The sequence below is a fragment of the Geotrypetes seraphini genome, chromosome 18, assembly GCF_902459505.1.
Source record: "Geotrypetes seraphini chromosome 18, aGeoSer1.1, whole genome shotgun sequence".
Lineage (NCBI taxonomy): Eukaryota > Metazoa > Chordata > Amphibia > Gymnophiona > Dermophiidae > Geotrypetes > Geotrypetes seraphini.
The window spans coordinates 4,183,814-4,205,859 of record NC_047101.1 but is presented as its reverse complement, the minus strand read 5'-3'; the positions used below and the strand labels follow the sequence as shown (position 1 = coordinate 4,205,859).

General features: G+C 44.3%; 1 protein-coding gene across 3 annotated transcripts in view; it reads right to left on the bottom strand.

Moving 5' to 3' along the window:
* SH3PXD2B (SH3 and PX domains 2B) overlaps nucleotides 1–22,046 on the bottom strand; it is a 79,389-nt gene that overhangs the window by 48,222 nt on the left and 9,121 nt on the right. For all 3 annotated transcript variants that reach the window (XM_033927460.1, XM_033927462.1, XM_033927461.1), the window contains exons 2-3: nucleotides 14,659–14,739; nucleotides 1,063–1,138 (exon numbers count right to left, since the gene is read on the bottom strand). In XM_033927460.1, the coding sequence (XP_033783351.1) occupies nucleotides 1,063–1,138; nucleotides 14,659–14,739 (157 nt within the window). The remainder of the gene's footprint in view (nucleotides 1–1,062; nucleotides 1,139–14,658; nucleotides 14,740–22,046) is intronic.

Here is a 22,046-nt window from a genome sequence, read left to right as displayed (position 1 = left end):
GATCGGTATAATTTTTATAACGTAGGATCTAAAATACAGTTTGTCAATGGTCTCGATTACAGTAAGATTGGACCGGACTCCAGATTTCAAGCTGGGGCGATGTTTTTCTGCTATTACGCTTTCAAATTTCTGTTCCACCATACGATGAATTCGTCCTTAAATTCTTTCAGCAGTGTAAAATGTTCTGCAGAGCCAGAAACAGTAGAATATGAAGGAAGCGAGCGTTGGGCTCCGTTAGGGATTGCGTGAGACCAATTTTATATTTTTTTACACAATGTACACCGCTGTGACAGTTTTAAGGCGGGATAGCAAATATGCCCCCCACTTTTACGGCAACTGCTCCGACGCTCATAGAATTCCTATGAGCGTCGGAGCCGTTTACGCCGCTGCCGGCGCTTAAACCCGTGCTACGTGTCCGTAAAAGAGGGGGATGGTTAAGTAGATTCTTTTCTTCAAATGCTAATTAATAAATCATAAAAATGCAGCAACAAACTGAGCGTTTCTTCAGTTGAAACCGGTTTTCACTCAGCCACAACTGGCCCACCCTGTCTTGAAAGTCATTTCATGGTAATCCTTCTAGGAGTAGCCTAGTGTAGAGTTACCAGACGTACGGATTTCCCCAGGTCTGGACAGCTTTTCAAAACCCAGCACTTTATCCGGGTTTTGAAAACCCTCCTGAAATCGCGTCAAGCAGGGAGGAAGTCCACACATGCGCGGGCGCCACGCGATGACATCACATGCACATGTGAATGCGTATGACATCATTGTATGACGTCCCTCCCTGTCTGACAAGAATAGGCAGCCGGGGGGGGGGGGCAGGGCGGGATTAGGGCATTACAGGGCGGGAATGGTCAGAACTGGGCAGACCTGGGGCGGGTCTAGGGGGGGTCCGGATTTTCCAATTGGCTAGTGCAACCTGCGAGAGGCATTTTCTCTCTGCCTGACACAGTTACGAGCATTTATTCCACTGGAAAAGTTGTCAGGCCTCCACCTTCACTGCAGAGGGGTCACTGGCCTCCCCAAATCATTCTTTTACATTTCCTCCAATATCAACTGACTTACCAGGAAGGAAGGGAATGATGCGCTGTTTGGGGTCCTTCTGACCTCCTTCCATTGGAAATTTGTCCAACATTTGCATCTGAAAAGTCAGGTAAAAAAAGAACAGGATTAAACAGGGCAAGGTACTATCTTTATGTTATTTAAGAGAAGTCCCACCGTGGTCCCCCCCTTGGTTAGAAATCAAGTGACTGGATCTATTATGGCCAATCATTTCTCCAAACTCTGGTGGAAATCCTACTTCTACATTACCCCAACATGGTTCATTATCTGGGGTTTTATCATCAACATGATGTACACAGCACTGAACAGAAGCACAAAATGGACTCCTTGAAACTTACAACCTAGTCAAGACAAAACAATACGACATGAACACAAAAAAAGAGGGAGACTTGGATTTAAAGCAGCGAGGTCATGACCGTGGAGGTTTAAGGCAGATGGGAATAAACCGATGATAGCAGATAAAGGCCAAATGGCCCAACCAGTCTGCCCATCCGCAGTAACCATTATCTCTTTATCTCTCCAAGAGATTCCACATGCCTATCCCAGGCCCTCTTGAATTCAGACAGTCTCTGTCTCCAACACCTCATCCAGGAGACTGTTCCATGCATCTACCACCCTTGTCTCTTTTAAGAAAATTTTAAAGACATACTTATTTCAAGATGCTTTTGATGCATGAAAAGTTATACTTCAGGTTTCCATATTCTTCTCTTTCTATTAAAACCCGCTACCACCCAATGTATTTTCCCATTGATGTTAAATTCTAAATATAAAAATTGTAACTTTTCCCCTCCTCCCCAACCTTTCATGTCCGTCCAATGTTATTTGTCTTTTGTTTAAAATTTTTTGTTACTCTAATTGTATTACAACATTCTGTTGGTTTTTAAAATGTACATCGCTTAGATATTGTTATAAGCGATTCATCAAATGCATATTAAACTTGAAACTTGAAACTTTCCGTAAAAAAGTATTTCCTCATATTACTCTGGAGCCTATCACCTCTCAACTTCATCCTCTGCCCTCTCATTGCAGAGTTTCCTTTCAAATGAAAGAGACTCGACTCAGGCACATTTACATTACGTAGGTATTAAAACGTCTCTATCATATCTCCCCTCTCCCACCTTTCTTCCAAAGTATTCAGACTGAGATCTTTAAGTCTGCCCCCATACTCCTTATGATGAAGACCACACACCATTTTAGTAGCCTTCCTTTGGACCGACTCCATCCTTTTTATATCTTTTTGAAGGCTACGGATGTTGTTCTTAATTAGCCTTTTCTTGTGTTGTACATGGATTAATGGCCCCAAATCTGTCTCAGAAACAGAGATGCTCTCCCTCACATATTAAAAGGGAGGAGGCGGGTAGGGAGGAGGAGGGGGACGGGGAATGGGCACTGCGGTGGCAGGAGGGAGTGGGCATCTCTGCTGCTGGATTTTTCAGGGGAGCTGGCAGGCGGGAGCCATCGTGGCAAGAGGGAGTGGGTTTCCCTCCTGCCATATATTTGGGGTTCTTGGGGGGAGGGGAGAAACGGTGACTTGGGGGGGGCATGTGATTTTCATGGGCCATTGGGGGACGGTCGTTGGCAGCAGTGGGGAATATTTTTCATTCTTTTTTTATGGGGCAGATATTTTGCGTCTGTAATACACGCAAAATATCTGTGCCATAGAAAAAAAATGACACCCCCCCTCCCCCCCAGTAAATAGGCAGACCTATTGGTCAAAAACAGGCAGACATGTTGGTAACACAGTTACAGCAGTTGGGTTTTAGATTGCTAAATAGCCAAGCAATGTAAGTGAATCAATCGCTTGGCTATTTTGCATGGGGTTTTACTCATTTGCATGGCCGGATCAAAAAATGGGCGATTTCTGAATTGGCTAGCAGTGATCGCTGACTTTAGTGCATCGGGCGGGGCCTTAGAAAGTTATGTGCATAGCTTCTAATTAATCCCAAATAGTGTCAATTAGGTGTAAATGGCCTTTTATCAATGTTTATTAGCTTGCACTGAACAATACAGAATCCGGGTCCAAGTGCTCAAGAACATATCTATATTCATTGTATGAACACTTAAGGTCCATATTCTATAAACAGCGTCTTAACTTAGGCACCTAAGTTACGAGAGAAACATCGTTTAGTTCTTATAAAAAAGAGATTTCCCGCGATACAATACAATACAAAACCAAATAGTTCTATGTGGTTCCCAAAAGAGTAATAAGGATCTAAGGAATAATCTAAGTGCCTGTGCATTTGTTGAAGCGATGGGCCTTCAATTGCCCGAGTGAGACTTAGAGCACAAAGGCCTGAGAATGCCTTGAAAGCCCTACATTTCCAGCGTACGTAACTCCTGCGCGTTATAACTCCTGCTAACATGTAACTGCATGTTATATTAATAAGGTGCCCCACCTAAATTCTGCCCATGCAAACGCCTACCCATAAAGTAGACGCCATCGCACCCAGATGCGCACTTACAGAATACTGCTTAGCCAGAACTGCCCATGTACACACGTGGGTCCACTTACAGACACAAAGGACGAGAATTCTGCCACTTCTGCACATTCCTGTCTCCTAAAAGTAGAGCAGCTCCTTGTAGAATTACCTCCGAAATATCAACACCTCAGCAGATAAAGACCATATGGTTGACACAGTTGTAGTCTATGGGAAACTCAGCACATCTGTCCATACTGAGGTTACTACGCCTGTGTCTGGAAACATTATGAATATCGTCAGCAGAACTTCAGGAGAAGAGAGGAAATGAATGCTAAGCTCTCCAAAATGTTCAGAGATACTGGAGAACACAATGGCCGAATCTGTCCAGCAGATGTGCTCACCACTTAATCAAACCATTTAAAAGAGCTAATGCAATCTCTTGTTTTATCACAAGAAATACTCTGTTACAACAATCGATGTAGGTTGCACTGAGGGCATATGAAAGCGATTATAGACTATTCAAAATGATTAATCTTTTCAACGTCAACTTAAGTATGAGAGAGAGAGATTCCTCTTTATAAAAATTTCACTAGTAGCTGGGGAAGCCAGGGGGATTTTTAAATCGTGTTCCATGGTTTTTTTTTCTTTTTTTAATCATTCAGAGACAAACCCCTGAATAGACGAGTAATTTGATCAACGTTCCACATCTCAGGAAACAAAAGAACGGCAGGAAATTATTTGAAACTGACGTTCCCAAGTCTTAAAGGGTGAAATATAAAGCATTGCATTCAGCCACTTGGACAGAACTCCTAGCCAATAAAGAAGCATTTCTTCCAATATTACAAGGATAATTTGTAATTATTGAATTTTTGTTATTGTTTTGTAATTCTTGGTTATAATCAGTTTTATTCCTGTAAGTCACACTGAACTGCTATTTAGGGTTTTAACTCGTACTAGCAATTAATTTTTATTTATTTATTTTAAAAATTTATATACCGTTTAAAACTAAGCGGGGGTCCCCCAGGACAGGTTTAAGAACTACTGGAATATAAGATAAGTGTTTAATCATAATGATTCTTAGGCTGGCTAATGGTAGTTTTTCTGCCAATTTCCTTCTGCAACAGGTGACGGGAGACTCCAGATCATGGCCACAGTTGCTAATATCCTAGTCATAAGGCAATGTTTCAAAAGGGCTTCTTGTGAACACACCCAGGGAAGGATTATAGGGTAGGCCAAGTAGGAATGTGCCTCAAGCCTGAAGAGTTCAGGGGGCCTGGAATGCTGCCTGCTCCGATGACGTCCAAGTACTGCCTCCTCCTGCCGTCTTCATTATTCAGTGCAGCTGAACTCAGTCTTCAAAAGGTCACAGGCAGCAGTTCCTACTCGTTGTCTGCGGCTGACCCGGAAGCTTTTCCTCCGACGCTGGGATTTTGCATTAGAGGGAAGGCTTCAGTGCACTTGGGTGCCTAGGGCCCAACAAAGAATAATCCTGCCCTGCACCTCTAGTGCTGTCCAATAGAGAATGACACGGGGAAAAAATCTGTCCCCGTCACCGCCCCGTCCCCAGCCCACCATCCTCTGCACCGCCCCGTCACCGCCATTCCATTCACCACCATCCCTTTCACCGCCCCGTCACCGCCACTGCCATCCCATTCACCGCCCCGTCACCGTCCCCGCAGCATCCATATAAGCCTTAGTACTCTAATATTTAGCGTATCTTTTGGGATCTTTAACTCATCATCGCTAGGACTCGAATCTGAGTCCGTGGCACCTAACATAGAATGGAATTAGTATGGCAAAGTAATGAAGAATGGTCCAGCAGCCCCTACCCTCCCTCCACCTCACCTTATATTCGTTCCGAGTTTGCCGGCTTCCTTTTTCCCTAGCCGCACGCGTTCAAAAAGCCGTGCATTTAGCCAGCTCCCTCCCTCCACCTCACCTTAAATTTCGAGTTTTCCGGCTTCCTTTTTTCCGAGCCGCACGTGTTCAAAAATCCGTGCACGCGCGGCTGCGCGAGTCAATCAAACTTCTCCTCTCCTGCAACTTCCTGTTTCCGGTTGCGTCAGAGGAGAAGATTGATTGACTCGCGCAGCCGCGCGTGCACGGATTTTTGAACACGTGCGGCTCGGAAAAAAGGAAGCCGGAAAACTCGAAATTTAAGGTGAGGTGGAGGGAGGGAGCTGGCTAAATGCTACAGGCGGGCGGGCGGTGGCTGCGGAGACCGCGCGATCCTTGATACCTCACTGCGGAGACAAGACCATTCACTGCCCTGCGGGTGGTGAATGGCCTTGTCCCCGTCGCCGCAGCGACTGCTAGTTTTCTTCCCCGTTTTCGGCGGGTGACCCGCGGCTAAAATGCGGTGGCCGCGGGTAAACCGCCACCGTGTCATTCTCTACTGTCCAATTCACAATTTGAATTGACTCACTGATTAAGTTTGGCTGAATCGATTTGAATTGGGGTTTTTTAAAATTAGACTTGCCGATTGAGGCACTGTGGGGGAGGGGGTGGAGTCCACCCTGGTTGCAGACCATAAAGGGGTGCTCCTGGGGTCAGCGTCCAATTCTTCCCCTTCCCACAGCAGCAGCAGCCTTCACTTGGCGTTGGGCCTTCCTCTGCTGGATTCTGCCTTCGCGGAGTAGGCGGGACCAGCAGAGAGGAAGGCCTTATGGCAGCAGTGCCACTCTTACCCCCCCCCCTCCCCCACCAGAGCACTTACAATCTTCGGATACACTGGCGGCACTGTCAGTCAGTCATTCAGGCACCTACCGGTACTGCATTCCACAATCTCCCCGACTTTCACTCATCTACTGTCCCGGGCTGCTGGTAGCTTTCCTCTCTCTCACTGGGGCTAGACTGAGCATGAGCTAGGACCTAACAGTGTTTGTTTTCTTTATTTTCTTATTTATATCCCAAGTGGTTTACATTCAGTGTACGTGGGGCAATGAGGGGGATTAAGTCATTTGCCCAGGGTCACAAGGAGCAACGAAGGATTTGAACCTGTAGCTCTAACCACTGACGGTTTGCAGTTTAGAAAGATGTGGAGGCTTTTCTTTGAAATTGTGCTATAGTCATATCTAATAAGAATCTCGGATTATGACTGCTGCACTCTAGCGGGAATGGCTGACACATAAACCCGTTGAGTTTTGACATTCTTTTAAGTGGATTAAATTACTATGTGATTGGAATGTAATTGAATGCATTTGGTCCTTGGAACTATTGTGAATGTTTTAACTGTTAACCGTTTAGTTGTAGGCGGTTTAGAAATTTTAGAAATAAACAAACAGAATCAATTTAAGATGTTCAGAAACAGAATTTCTAGTATTTCTATTGAGAGCAACAACCGTTTCACCCTTTATTGTTTTCAGAATGCGTAAAACACCTGGCGAACACTGCGACAGCCTTCCAATAGGCAAGCGCCAGGTCCGAGGTGCTACAGAACAACTCGCAATCGACAGAGTCGGAACTCAAAATGTCGCAAATCCCAGAATGCCTGAAAGGCCAAAATGCAATTAAAATATCTCAGCTTCCATCTCTCGACACTGCTCGAGCCATCCTTGGAAGAAAAAGTAAACACTACCGTTACCCGAGATCATCAAAATAAAATAAATAAAGGTTCTCCTGAAATGAGCTGTGACCCGGTTGTATCCTTTTCCAAGTCCCTGTTCTCAATTTATTTTTTTTATATATTTGTGCTCAGAAGGCTTTTGTTAATTGTGAGAGTTGGAATGCAACCTTTGGGCACTCCACAGGAATGCAAGCTTTCAAATTCACCCTAACCCCAATAAACCCTATTAAATCAGGACCAAAATATCCACAGATGCACGTTGTTCCGCGGTACCGTAGCTGTAGCAATGTGTCTCAAGCGGCCGAAGCGCGACGAGCAGAATTCAAGGCTTCCCCCTCCAGAGTCGGGCCTACATTCATGAAGCTATTCTACACCACCCAGAGGCTCTTCAACCCAGGCTAATTCCTTTAGCAGAAACCTCAAAAATGTACACTTAAGCCATTTACTAAGGCTGAGCAGCTGCAAGGCAACAGCCCTGCTTCCGTTATGCTACCAGCAGAGATCCAGAGTGTGTGTAGCGGGAAGAAAGTCCTGCTGGGTAACCAAAAGGCAAAAACTCAAAACCAAATAAACATTACATTTCTAGACATAAGAACATAAGAATTACCGCTGCCGGGTCAGACCAGTGGTCCATCGTGCCCGCGGCGGCCCTTAGGTCAAAGATCAGTGCCTAACTGAGACCAGCCCTATCTGCGTACGTTCTGGTTCAGCAGGAACTTGTCTAACTTTGTCTTGAATCCCTGGAGGGTGTTTTCCCCTATTTGAATCCCTGGAGGGTGTTTTCCCCTATTTGAATCTCTGGAGGGTGTTTTCCCCTATTTGAATCCCTGGAGGGTGTTTTCCCCTATTTGAATCCCTGGAGGGTGTTTTCCCCTATTTGAATCCCTGGAGGGTGTTTTCCCCTATTTGAATCCCTGGAGGGTGTTTTCCCCTATTTGAATCCCTGGGGGATGTTTTCCCCTATAACAAGCTTCCAGATCGATGCGGTTTACTTAAGCAAGAGACTGTACAAAACAGTGAATTACAAAAATTTGTGACTTAAATCATTAATTTCCCAAAAATCTTACAAACAAAGATGTTTTCAATAGTTTTCGGAAGTGCAAATAGGAGCCTGAGGAAGCAAACAAGATACCTGGCTCTCCAAGTCAATCTATTGATTCAGACCATCAATAATTGGATATATTTCTTTCTACTTCCGTCATAAAAAAATATATTTATATCCTTTCTAATCCATACATCATGTTCCCTATAGGATTTAAGAATTGCCGTTACTGGATCAAACAACTAGTTCTTCAAGACTAGTTTCCTGTTTCCAAAAGTAGCCAATTCATATTACAAGTACCTGGCAGAATCCCCCCCCCCCAAACAGAGATATTCCCTATTGCTTATACCTAGGGATAAGAGTGGCCTCCCCAGGTCTACTTTAATAACAGTTTCTGGACTTTTCCTCTAGGAACTTACCCAAACCTTTTTTTAAACCCAGTTACGCTAACTGCTTTTACCACATCCTGTAGTAATGAGTTCCAGAACTTAACTATGTCTTGAGTGAAAAATTATTTTCTCCTCTTTGTTTTAAAAGTATTACCATGTAACTTGAGTGTCCCCTAGACTTTCATTTTTGAAAGTGTAAACATTTGATCCACCTTTACTCATTCCACTCCACTCAGTATTTTGTAGACCTCTCTCATACATCCCGTCAGCTGTCTCTTTTCCAAGTTGAAGAGTCTTAACCTCTTAGTCATTTTGGTCACCTTTCTCTGTAACTTTTCTAACTCCGATAGATCTTTTTTGAAATGCAGTGACCAGAATTGCACACAGTACTCAGGTGAAGTTATAGCATGGAGTGATGCCGGCTGGTCAATATTCAACAAAACGATTAACCAGCCGGAAATGGCCACAAACTGCTTTTTGGGGGCCATCCTCTAATTTTCAGTGGCACTTAACCAGTTAACACGGCTGAAAATTAGCAGTTACACCTGGATTCTAAAAACAGTGCTTGAAAAACCAGCACCAGTCGCACATCACGCAAACTACGGTGCCGGTTTTGAGAATCGCAGTCGGTGTCAAAGAAAGACATCGGAAATGTAGATCAGGGTTTCAAAAGACTTCATTTCCAGCACCTATTTTTGACGTAGAATCGCGCTTAGCGGCGCTGAATGTCCAGCCCATTCATATCCACGCCTCTTTGCGTAGACATGATAGAGGTGCCTACTTTTTTTCTTAATTACTTTTTATAAAACATAAGGGTCGGACCAATGGTCCATCAAGCCTAGGAGCCCGTTCTCACCAAAACCCAAGGTGTAGCAACATTCCATGCTACCGATCCAGGGCAAGCAGTGGCTTCCCCCGTGTCTTTCTCAATATCAGACTATGGACTTTTCCTCCAGGAACTTGGTTTTTAAAGGCACAGCCAACTGCCGCACTGTTAATGGCCGATTAAAATACTTAACTGAGGCACGGTTTGGACACCTACCGGCACCTTCCGAATGGCGCTGTTTTGAGAATCCGGGCCTTAGCGTCTAAGTGAAAACCAGCTATTTTGGGACGTTCTGGAGGGGGAGTCAGCAGTCTTTATGTAATAAACCATAGTTGCTTAAATTCTGAATATTGATTTAACCAGCTGTTCAATGTCAAAGCGCAGACATGGCCCGAGAATGAAGCGGTCAGCGGTCAGCAAAACGCTCACTGCTGCCGGCTGAATACTAACCCCCAAGGCTTTATGATATTCTCCATCTCTTTCCTAATAATTCTAAGGTTTTGGGGCTGTATTGTAGGGTCTTGATGTCCCATTCAGTCTGGTGAACCAGCCAGGAAAGAGGAAATGGATGGGCAGCTCATGACCGCCCTGGCAGATGACTTCGTTGGGGGGGGGCACTGGCCCCTCCCCCCACCTCTTTAAATGTTCGCTGGCACTTGCTCTAGTACCTCTGTATTAGTGTTTGTGATACACACATGTACCCGTTTTGTTTTTAATGACAAGTAGAAGCGTGTTTGGTGATTATACTGTTTTTCCGCTCTCTATTGGTTTGTATTTTTATTCCTCCTCAAGCGCTCTGAGGTGAGCAACAGGTCTGCTCTTGGCATTTAGTCATGAAGCAGAGTAATCCCACAGATACATCTCTGACACTGAGTCAGCTCACTGGCAAGAGAAAACAAAAGCGTTTGGAAGGATGGATTTGATGCCGTTGGTCAGGATGTATTGAGTGGATCTAGAGACATCAAGCGTTGCATTCCAGGCTGGAAAATCACAGGCAGCATAATATATTTTTTTTATCCATTGCTTTTGAAAATAGTAATGAAACTCCGTGTGACAAAGTCTGCAGGTCACTTTTACACGAAGCTCAGAGAATAGTTAAGCTCTGGAACGCGTTGCCAGGGGTTGTGGTAAAAACAGATAGCGTAGCTGGTTTTAAGAAAGGTTTAGACAAATTCCTGGAGGAAAAGTCCATAGTTTGTTACTAAGACATGGGGGAAGCCACTGCTTGCCCTGTATCGGTAGCATGGAATATTGCTATTCCTTGGGTTTTGGCCAGGTACTAGTGACCCGGATTGGCCACCGTGAGAACGGGCTACTAGGCTTGATGGACCATTGGTCTGACCCAGTAAGGCTATTCTTATGTTCTTACGTGAGCCAAGTATAGGACAATTAAGCCATTGTAACATCACTGATGAGGCTGGCTCTTAGGCATTGGTGGAGAGGCATTATGACATCACAATCTCAGCTCTGAAATGTTGCTCTCATTGGGGTTCCGGAATCTTGCTATTCTTTGAGATTCTGCATGGAATCTTGATACTTTTTGGGGTTCTAGAATCTTTTGTTACTCTTTGAGATTGTGGAATGTTGCTACTCTTTGGGTTTTGGCCAGGTACCAGGGACCTGGATTGGCCACCGTGAGAACGGGCTACTGGGCTTGATGGATCATTGGTCTGACCCAGTAAAGCTATTCTTATGTTCTTGGTGGAACAGACAAGGCAGGAGACTAATTCCACTTTTTCTGAGCAATACTTCATCAAAGCAAAATGTAGGTATGTAATTTGTTTATTCAAAACCACACGTGATCTCATCCGCGTTGGCCTATCCTTATTCTTGAAACACCTCTCAATCCCCACGGATACAGCACGGACAGACTTCTCACCCTGTAAAGCCTCCTCATGTCTCTGCTGAGAACGGCCAAGAAAGCCACCATAGGAACAGTTTGAAATGAGCTGAGCAGAAAACTCTGGCCTGGAGTTTCTTCTTTGCTCCGTTGCCCCTTGCCTGCTTTTTGACTGGAAGCCACATCCACCCCCCCCCCACCCTTCCGTACCGCATTTGCTAAGACACAGATGGAACTGCTTCATTTCTGCAGGGTGTGCAAAGCGTACTTCCTGTGATGAATTCTACTATGCAGATGTGGAACAGCTGCAGTTGTTCCAGATGTTCCTGCTGTCTCCAAAAAGTTTATCATTCAGGAATCAGTCAGAATGACAGTAACGCAGTTCCTAACCAGCATGATGAGAACAGCACCGACGTCTGCGCTGGATCCACGTTGTCATTCAGCTGTGGTTGCCTACATGGCCAATCCTTGGGTGGCCAGTCGTGAACCTCAGTCCTAGCCAGATGTTTACAGTGAAATGGTAGAAGAAAAACAAAAATGAACCCTTTCCTACAAAAAGCCTGAACCCTCTGGGAAGTAGCAGCACATCTGGAATGTGGCTCTCAAAGACCTCGCCTGTCCTGTTTCCAGCAGAAGGAAAGCCCTGCGTCAGCACTCCGCCACGCCAGCTCTCTGCGGTTGAGGCCAAGGTGAAAGTGGAAAGGTGACTCTAGGAGAACGAGGCTTCTCCCCGCCCGGCAGTCGGAGCCAGGCCAACTTTTCCTGTTGGCTTAATTAGAAACATGTGGTTACTTGGGGCATCCTGAGTTTAGGAATCGTACAGCAGATTCCTACTTATCTCATCCTCCCCAAAGAGCCCAGGACGGGTTACAGATCAACACACAATACACATTTAACAGGTTAAAGTTTGCCATAGTTACACGGGGGAAGAGTGTGACGCAGTGGGGTTGTGGGTTCAAACCCACACTGTTCCTTGCGACCCTGGGCAAGTCACTTAATCTTTCCCACTGTCCCAGGCACATGAGATAGATTGTAAGACTGCCAGGACAGACAGGGGAAAACGCTTGAGTACCTGAATAAATTCATGTAAACCCTGGGAGAACAGGATAGAAAATCGAATAAATAAAGTTTTTATCCTAACTCAACACATATTAGGGATCGAGTACCAATATCCATAATATTCAGTTCACAGGTTAAATTTGTCATATTTACAGTGCGAGATTTTATCCTAACGCGACACCTGCCGAGGATCTAGTACCAATATGCATTTCTTTGAAATCTGTCGTGGGAGTTAGGTGAAGAGGTCTGTTTTTATTGCTTTCCTAGAGTTCAGGAGTCCTTCAAGGGATCTGACCCCCGGGGGCATGAAGTGGGAGTAGGAACGTCGTTTGGCGGTTTGCACTTGAAGGACACGACCAGGAGGGGGCGGAGCGTTTTGAAGTGTATTTCCTCTTGGGAGCGGAGGGACCTGTTCGGCATGTACAGAGGAGCTTTGGTGATCACGTAGCCTGGCGCCTTGCCGTGCAAAGATCTGAACACTAGCATCAGGCCCTTGAGGACACAGTGTTTGGCTTTGGGCAGCCAGTGTCGGTGACTGCCTAGCTTTTGTAATAGTTAAACTGGCCCTCATTGTCATTACATTTTACAGAAAACAATATTTATTCTTTATTTATTTACCTAATGCTCTCAGGTCAAATCTTCCCATTGTGCTAGACAACTGGAAGCAGTGTTTTAGCATGTAAGAACAAAAGAGTAGCCCTACTGGGTCAGAGCAATGGTCCGTCAAGCCCAGTAGCCCGCTCTCACGGTGGCCAATCCAAAATCCAAGGAGTAGCAACATTCCATGCTACCGATCCAGGGCAAGCTGTGGCTTCCCCCGTGTCTTTCTCAATAACAAGCTATGGACTTTTCCTCCAGGAATTTGTCCAAACCTTTCTTAAAACCAGCTACGCTATCCGCTCTTACCACAACCTCTGGCAACACATTCCAGAGCTTAACCATTCTCTGAGTGAAAAAAAAAAATTCCTCCTATTGGTTTTAAAAGTATTTCCTGGCCGTTCAAAGTGTTTTCCTCTCTCTGTCCTCTGGGCTCTTCCTTGTACCACCCAAGCATTAGCTGATACCATTTATCAATTCCCAAATCCAGATCTCATGGGAAAAGGCCTTCCTCCTTCCATCTTCCTGATTAGATAGGAGCGATAAATTGAATCCAAAGCACTTAGCATCCTCTCAGCTACTGCCCTGTGAACTGCGATTCCACAAGCCAAGAAGCAGCTGTACCCAGAGAAGAGGAAGCTTTATTTGTGGAAGACAAGTTGCTTTATATTCTACTGTGATGCCTCTCTCTTTCATTTGATGGCCACAGGCAATCTCATCTGGGAGAGAAAATCAAGCAATTTGAAATCATTACTGAGAACTTAGATTAAATCTCTTAAACTTAGAAATGACAGCATTTATGGTTTGTTTATTTATAATCCGCCTTTTTGCAAGGCGAAGTAGAATGGCACACACATAAAAGTACTTCACAGACCTGTCTAGCCAAACCATCTACTCCCGTACAGATCCTGGGTACTTGTCCCACGCTTTCTTGAGCTCAGGTACAGTCTTCGTTTCTACCACCTCCACTGGGAGCCCGTTCCATGAAATGGCCATGCTATGGACTTTTCCTCCAGGAACTTGTCCCTACGCTCTCCGCTCTTACCACATCCTCTGCTCAGTCCCACAACTTTACAATTGTCCAAGTGAAGTGAACAAAACAGGTTGTTCTATAGGATCATCATTGCATCTCCTCATCCTGCCGCCACCAATTCACCAGTACGTGAACTTATGACTTTAAATCCAGTTACAAATAAAATAGACTTATCTGAATATCTTGGTGGAAGCTTCTTGATTTGGCCAAATTAGAACAGCCACAGTGACAGAAAATTAAAGAGAACAGAAATGCAATCCTGAAGCTGCGATAAACGAGTCTCCCTCCCGACTCTGCTTCTTCTGCTTCTTCTGGAGATCTTAACGCAGTCTGAGCTCGTTTAGTATAATTGGTGCCTTTTTCATGTTATCAGTATAGTCGGGGTTCAGCTAAGGCCCAAAAGAAAGGCTTGGGCCAACTAAGGCTGAACTTAAATTCTCTCATAGATGGAGTGAGCAAAGTAACGACGTCATGAATGCCAGAGATAGGTGGAAAGAATCTGCAAATGGCATCACATCTCTCATCAGGAAATATTTGCATAGTGCAGGAAGTCCAACTGCAAGTCACTTGATTTCCGGCCACATTTGATATGACTGATATTACGCCAGGACTATGGCAAGTAAATGTTAGGCACCGATAACGGGTTACATTATTATTCAATAATGGAACTTGGATACCCAGATGCCATTATAGAATAGTTTCCCACCATCCCCTGGGAGCAGCTAAACAGAGGTACCCATGGGCCGGGGAATTCCACATCCGGCATGCACTTCACAAGTCATGACAGTAACAGATCCAAACAGGCACCGAAATGTGCCACATCCTTACCTGGAGGTCGAAAAACTTGCTGTACCGTCGGTAAATGAGCTCTGTAGCGCCATTGGACCGTGTGACTTTGATGATGTACACCTGTGGGTCAGAGAAAAGATAACAGATGTCTTAATTACGGTGCAGCCAATGAATCATTCTCGCACTCATGTTTTGAAAGTCCAGTGGTTTTATGCTGCCAAACCTACGAGTTCTCCCATGTTTTTGGAAGTCAACATAAAAATTAAGATGCCATCTTTAAAGGACTAAACAGACCATTTCTGAAAACAAATTGTTCATATTCTCTAAATTATTCATCTTTGGAATTTATAGTTATTAAACACTGAAAAAAATGTCTACATGGCACAACTGGGCTCGAGACAGGAAGATGGCAGCGGCAACGCAATATACTAAACAAAAGACTCGGTGGATGTGAGGAAACCAATCACCACCAAGTATGAAATCATGTTGATACATACCCCCCCCCCCCCCATGCCAGTCTTAACATGCTGTGTCTTTTTTTTTTATATAAATCTTTATTAGTTTTCAATTATTAACAGTGCAAAACAGTGAATTTAAACATAATCAAATCAAACAAAAGCACTTTAAATATACAAATATTTCAACAACAAACATTTTCACCCCCTCCTCCCCTTAACTAACGAAAATAAAACCACATGTATAATTTCAATAAAATAGATATAGATATAAGAAACACACTTCACTCTCAATATTTGTGGGGGTTAGGGGGCAAAGCCAGGGCTGACTCTGACCCCATCCCCAGCTCCCTCCCGCCTCCCAGACCCCTTCACAACTTACTGTTAACGACTGGCGGTCTAGCAGTGGAGCAGGGCAGGAGTGTATACAAGTGTTAGCGGGAACTCAGGGCAGCCATTTTTGTTTGCGGTTCAGCAAAGGGCAAGAGCGCGCAAAGATCGCTCCTGCCCTGTTTCACCGCTAGACCTCCAGGCGTTAAAAGGTACGTTGTGAAGGGGTCTGGGAGGCGGGATTGGGTCAGAGTTGGCCTTAAGTAAGTTGTAGAGTTTTTAAAAAGTAAGTCCAGGGGGAAACATGCAAATAACTGAAGTTGTGAGTGCCAAAACCCACAAATATCTTACTATGTTTGAAAATAGAACTAAAAACAATTTAGAAACAAAAACTACATTTGATTTGTGAGGCTCTCTCACAACACAGCTGGATGTTAGACCCTTGTCTTGTTCATGAGCTCAGAACATATGGGACCACCTGATAAGACACACGAATTGATGCTGTTCTGTCCACGAACAGACATTCTCTTGAACACAGCAGATGACGGCAGATAAAGACCCGAATGGTCCATCCAGTCTGCCCAACCTGATTCAATTAAAATGTTTTTCTTCTTCTTAGCTATTTCTGGCCAAGAGATGCCAACTGTCTAGCAGGTGTCTTTGGTGATGAAGTTGGGGGGCTCACAGACATGAAAGATTCTACGAACTGAGCATCTTATCCAGGGGACGAGGCTGCATTGGAAATGATGGTCACTAAGCATCGGAAGCTGGAGATCTCAGCGCTCCTATTAGGGAGCCATTCAGAACCCAACTGCCCTTCCTAAACTCTGCTCCTTTCTCATCGCAGTCGTCATGTATCCTAACGTCTAGTGGGCACAAGTCAGGAAGGTTTCTCCAAAGACACTTCTCATTCCCGCAGCAGTGACCAGGGTGACCCATAGGGCAATAAAATCTGAACGCAGGCATGCGGGAGATTGGCACGTTAGTTTGAAAAAAGATTTTAGCCTAGCTCAGACTTGCAGGTCTCTTTATTGGAAGCGCAGAGCACAAACTTCTAAGCTACAAGGCAAACCCGGCTTTAAATCTTGACTAACATTTTACATTCACCAGGATAAAAATAATTTGCCAAAAAATGTCATTTCATGTCCAATTCCAGAAACCATGAATATAGTAAATCCAGCCCAGAACTGCGCAGTAGCACTGGGTTATGAAAACCTCACAGCAAAAGGGCTCCTTAGACTGCTGATGGAGGAACATAGCTGAGGATGTGGGAATTACTCCACTCCTAGTTATAGCCCTCTGCATCTCGACAACATGGAAATGGTTGGATCTGAAGAGCTGGGCTGTCGGAGAATGTGCTTGTTCAGATCCTTGTGGGTTTGGAAGACATAAGAGTGGACACAGAACAGACCATTGAAGCTGTAGAAGGAGACAGTGACACAAGGCCTGGCCTGGCAATTAGCCAACCTTAACAGTCAAGGCTATGTAAATATTTATAGAGCTTCCCGGGCCAACATGAGCTTTTCCATGGCACAGGGATGCTAACGGCCTCTGTAAATCCAGTGATTTATCTTCTCTTTCTAATGAACTGCATCTCTGAAATATACCGTTGAATGATTCCTGATTATACAAGCAACAGCTCATTGTTAAAATTGGGCAACAACAAGACACGTTGCTATGTGTATTCAGGACAGCGAGGGCAAGCAGGACGTTATCACGAAGCACGAATATAATTTTGGAGGAGTGTGTGGTGCAGTGGTTAAAGCTACAGCCTCAGAACCCTGAGGTTGTGGGTTCAAACCCATGCTGCTCCTTGTGACCCTGAGCAAGTCACTTAATCCTCCCATTACCCCAGGATAGATTGTGAGCCCACCGGGACAGACAGGGAAAAATGCTTGAGTACCTGAATAAATCCATGTAAACTGTTCTGAGCTCCCCCTGGGAGAACAGGATAGAAAAGTGAATAAATAAATAGTGTGAAAAGTTTCAGCCTCTGATAACCAGAGATGGTATTGTGACATCATAGTGCCTCATTCCACCAATAAGAGCCAGCCTCATCAATGATGTCACAATGGCTCAATTGTCCTATACTTGGCTCACATAAGAACATATACTGGGACAGACCAAAGGTCCATCAAGCCCAGTATCCTCTTTCCAACAGTGGCCAACCCAGGTCCCAAGTACCAGGCAGAAACCCAAAGAGTAGCAACATTCCAGAGCTGAGATTATGATGCCATAAGGCCTCATTCCACCAATGCTTAAGAGCCAACCTCAGCAGCGATGTCACAATGGCTTGATTGCCATACTGGGACAGACCAAAGGTCCATCAAGCCCAGTATCCTAGTAGCCAACCCAAGGAGAAAACCAGATTTCATGCTGCTTACCCTAGGAATAAGCAGTGGATTTCCCAAAGTTACTGATGTAATTAAAAGTTCACAGATTCTTAGTGAACCCTGGGGAGCCTCTCTCATTTTGCATACTAGTAATAACCATGATTTTTTTAATAGTCTCATTTTAATAATATCTCCTGCCTCCGAAGTCATCCTTTCCAATGGTTCAAAAATGATCCCTAGCCAGATTTTCTTATTGCAAAAATGGTTCGTAGCAAAAAGTCTTTTAAAAAGCACCCATCTGGACTAAGTTGTGCCCAATTATGCCATTTCTGCCCTCCAGATTTCCAGGTACACGTGAAACGGTCCGGGTGTTAGCTGACAAGAGAGCTGGCTGTGAACAAAGAACGATCCCTCCTGGGTGTGACAAAAGCTGACACCCCCCTCAGGGCTCTTATTGTTCCTGTTAGTACAGCCCTCGTCATGTGTTTGTGATTGTGTGCATCTAATCTAGGGAAGGAAACATTTGAGGCCGATAAGGAACTTTATTCGTCTTTGGCAAAAGTGCAAGAAAAGTGCACCAGATTTGTCCCTCCCCCACCCCCTTCCTCTCTGGTCTGAGAAAAGCAGGGCAAGAGAGAGAGGACATGGAATCCATCCCAAACCATGAAGTTTGAAATCTTCCCTCCCTTGCTCTCTAGGGCTACGGAGTCTACTATACATCAAATTTAGACTCTTTCTTTCAGTTCCAAAATTTTTTCTTGAAATTTTATACAATAAACATACACAGGAGAGAATATAAATTCTGAAAAGCTTGTTTATAAACTATATCATCACAATGCAAAGGGTATTCATGAAATTTCAAAAAACTATCCCCAAATCCTCCCATCCCATCCCATTTGCAGAGAGTAAAAAAAACCATACATGCATACATAATTGGTGGCTGGGTTAAAGAGTGCTGCTATATACGTGCTCAAAAGAAAAATGGAGGACCGGCTATTTAATTTAGAAAAGGTGTAAATTTTGAAATTGTAAAACAAATATCTGATCCAGAATATAGATGGTTACAATTGGATCTTTCTCCGACTCTTAATGATATTAGGTTTTAAACTTTTTGTTCTGTATCTGGATATGTTACATTTACCAGTACTTTAGATCCAGGACAAAATATATTCATTCACTTTTTCAGGGAAAGGGTGGTAAATGTGTGGAATGGCCTCAGGGTGGAGGTGGCGGAGACAAAAAATATATCTGAATTCTCAAAAAGTTTGGGATAAGTACTTTGGATCTAAGGGAAAGGGATGGCGTGGATGGGTAGAATGGATAGGCCATATGACCTTTATCTGCTATTCCTTGGGATTCTGTAAGGAATGTTGCGACTCTTTCGCATTCCGGAATCTTGCTATTCCTTGGGATTCTGTAAGGAATGTTGCGAATCTTGTTACTCTTTGGGATTCCGGAATCTTGCTATTCCTTGTAAGGAATTTTGCTGCTCTTTGGGTTTCTGGAATCTTGTTACTCTTTGGGATTCCAGAATCTTGCTATTCCTTGGGATTCTGTAAAGAATGTTGCGAATCTTGTTACTCTTTGGGATTCCGGAATCTTGCTATTCCTTGTAAGGAATGTTGCTGCTCTTTGGGTTTCTGGAATCTTGTTACTCTTTGGGATTCCTGAATCTTGCTAGTCCTTGGGATTCTGTAAGGAATGTTGCGACTCTTTGGGATTCCGGAATCTTGCTATTCCTTGGGATTCTGTAAGGAATGTTGCGACTCTTTGACATTCTGGAATCTTGTTACTCTTTGGGATTCCAGAATCTTGCTATTCCTTGGGATTTTGTAAGGAATGTTGCGACTCTTTGAGATTCTGGAATCTTGTTACTCTTTGGGATTCTGGAATCTTGCTATTCCTTGTAAGGAATGTTGCCGCTCTTTGGGTTTCTAGAATCTTGTTACTCTTTGGGATTCTGGAATCTTGCTATTCCTTGGGATTCTGTAAGGAATGTTGCGACTCTTTGGGATTCAGGAATCTTGTTATTCTTTGGGATTCCTGAATCTTGCTAGTCCTTGGGATTCTGTAAGGAATGTTGCGACTCTTTGGGATTCAGGAATCTTGCTATTCCTTGGGATTCTGTAAGGAATGTTGCTACTCTTTGGGTTTCTGCCAGGTACTTGTGACCTGGATTGGGCATTATGAAGACAGTCTACTACGGTAGATGGACCACTGGTCTGAACCAGTAAGGCTATTCTTATGTTCTTACTGTGTACTGGATCAAATACAGAAATCAATAGTAAGCATTCAGGCTACTTTAAGAAAGTCCGTTTGGAAGACGTGCCATAGAGCATCACTGATCTGACAAATCCAAAGTTGGTGGAGCGAAAGCCAATATTTTCTGACTGTAAGTCTGCTGGTCTGCCTTCAGAAGTCTCCAGCAAATAAGGGCTGGAACCACAGTGCAGCAATGTCCGACAAGCTTTGCTAGTGGTGCCAGACTTATTCAGCAGAGCTCAGCTGTCCAGAGAGACTGGGGTGCATCCCCATAAATCAGAGCAAAGCTAGTCTCTGGTAGGGAGGGATCTTCTGATAGGAGTGTCTACCCAAGACTGGCCAGAAAGCAAGAGTTAAAATCCGTGGAGATAGAGAACCCTTATACTAAAAATAAGAGCTGGAAGAAAGAAAAAAAAAGGAGAATGGAAACAAAAAAAAATTCATTGTAGGCTCTTTGCTGCTCTTGGCCAGGGTCCATCTCTTCATGAATCATCTGCCAGGTTTCTCATTAGGAGTACAGGGCTGGCCAGGGAGAAAATTTCTGCTGAAAAGATTCAACCAAGGCAGAGAAACCCCAGTTGGAACCTGGAAGGAACCTGCCTGCGTCACGTCCTCTCCGAGTCCTGCCTGTATACCATAGAGCTGGATATGGAGCTACTCGTCCGTGCTGTGTACCACAGGGCAGGAGAGCAGCTGCCTATCTTCTGAGACCTCCCTCTATTCCACAGGGTAGAAGGGGTTGCTTCTTGCCCATCCCGTGTGTCATCCTCTCTGAGACCACCCTGGGCAGGAGGCAAGTTGCCCATCCTCTCTTGTCAAATGAGGCATCAGGGATTTATTTACTTAAAGATAGTAAAAAAAAAATAAAAATTGCTGACTACTATTGCAATCTTAGTGAGGGGAAACACAGTAACAGTAAATGACAGCAGATAAAGACCTGAACGGCCCATCCAGCCTGCCCAACATTTACACTCATCATACATTTCTTATAGTCTTATTGTCAAGTTATTGGTGAGTCAGTCGTGCTGTAGTTTCATGTAGAGAATGACACGGAGACAAATTTTTCCCCGTCCCCGCGGGAACTCATTTTCCCATCCCATCCCGGTGCGTTCTTTTCCTGTCCCTGCCCGTTCCTACAAGCTCCATCCTCATCTGCACAAGCCTCAAACGCTTTAAGGTCCTAAGTAGCAGCATTCTAGAGCTCAGATTGTGATGTCATAATGCCTCATTCCACCAATGCCTAAGCTCCATCCTCATCTGCACAAGCCTCAAACGCTTTCAAATCCTAAGTAGCAACATTCTAGAGCTCAGATTGTGATGTCATAATGCCTCATTCCACCAATGCCTAAGCTCCGCCCTCATCTGCACAAGCCTCAAACACTAACATCATAAGTAGCAACATTCTAGAGCTCAGAGTCATTCTCTAGTTTCAAGTATACAATCTGTCGTGTTAACCCTTTAGCAACATGTGTCTTCTATGGGTCTTATGGGAGATCCGCATCTCCAAATGCCTGTTTACTTGCACTGTCGCTCTCGTTCACCATCAAGCTACGTAAAGCAGCCGTTTCACCATTTGCCAATTAAAGGGTTAAATAAAGAATTCAAAAAAAGAAATGGGGAAAGGAACGGGACGCGAAGTACCACCCTTCTGTGGTTACAATCAAAATGGTTCCACCCTATATCCTTTCCTCCCAATATCTTGTAGGCACTGTAACCTAGGCCTCCTTGTGTGGGGCCCTTTTAATAAGCTACTTTAGGCAAAAGAAAAATGGACCTAATGCAGGAGGCATTACAGTTTTCATATGTACATGTGCTGACTGCATGCTAAATAACCTGTTGCACTTTTTAAAGGGGCACGTTAGGAGCAGAGAGTGGGCATAGTAACATAGTAGATGACGGCAGATAAAGACCCGAATGGTCCATCCAGTCTGCCCAACCTGATTCAATTAAAATTTTTTTTTTTTTTTTCCTTCTTAGCTATTTCTAGGCAAGAATCCAAAGCTTTACCCTATACTGTGCTTGGGTTCCAACTGCCAAAATCTCTGTT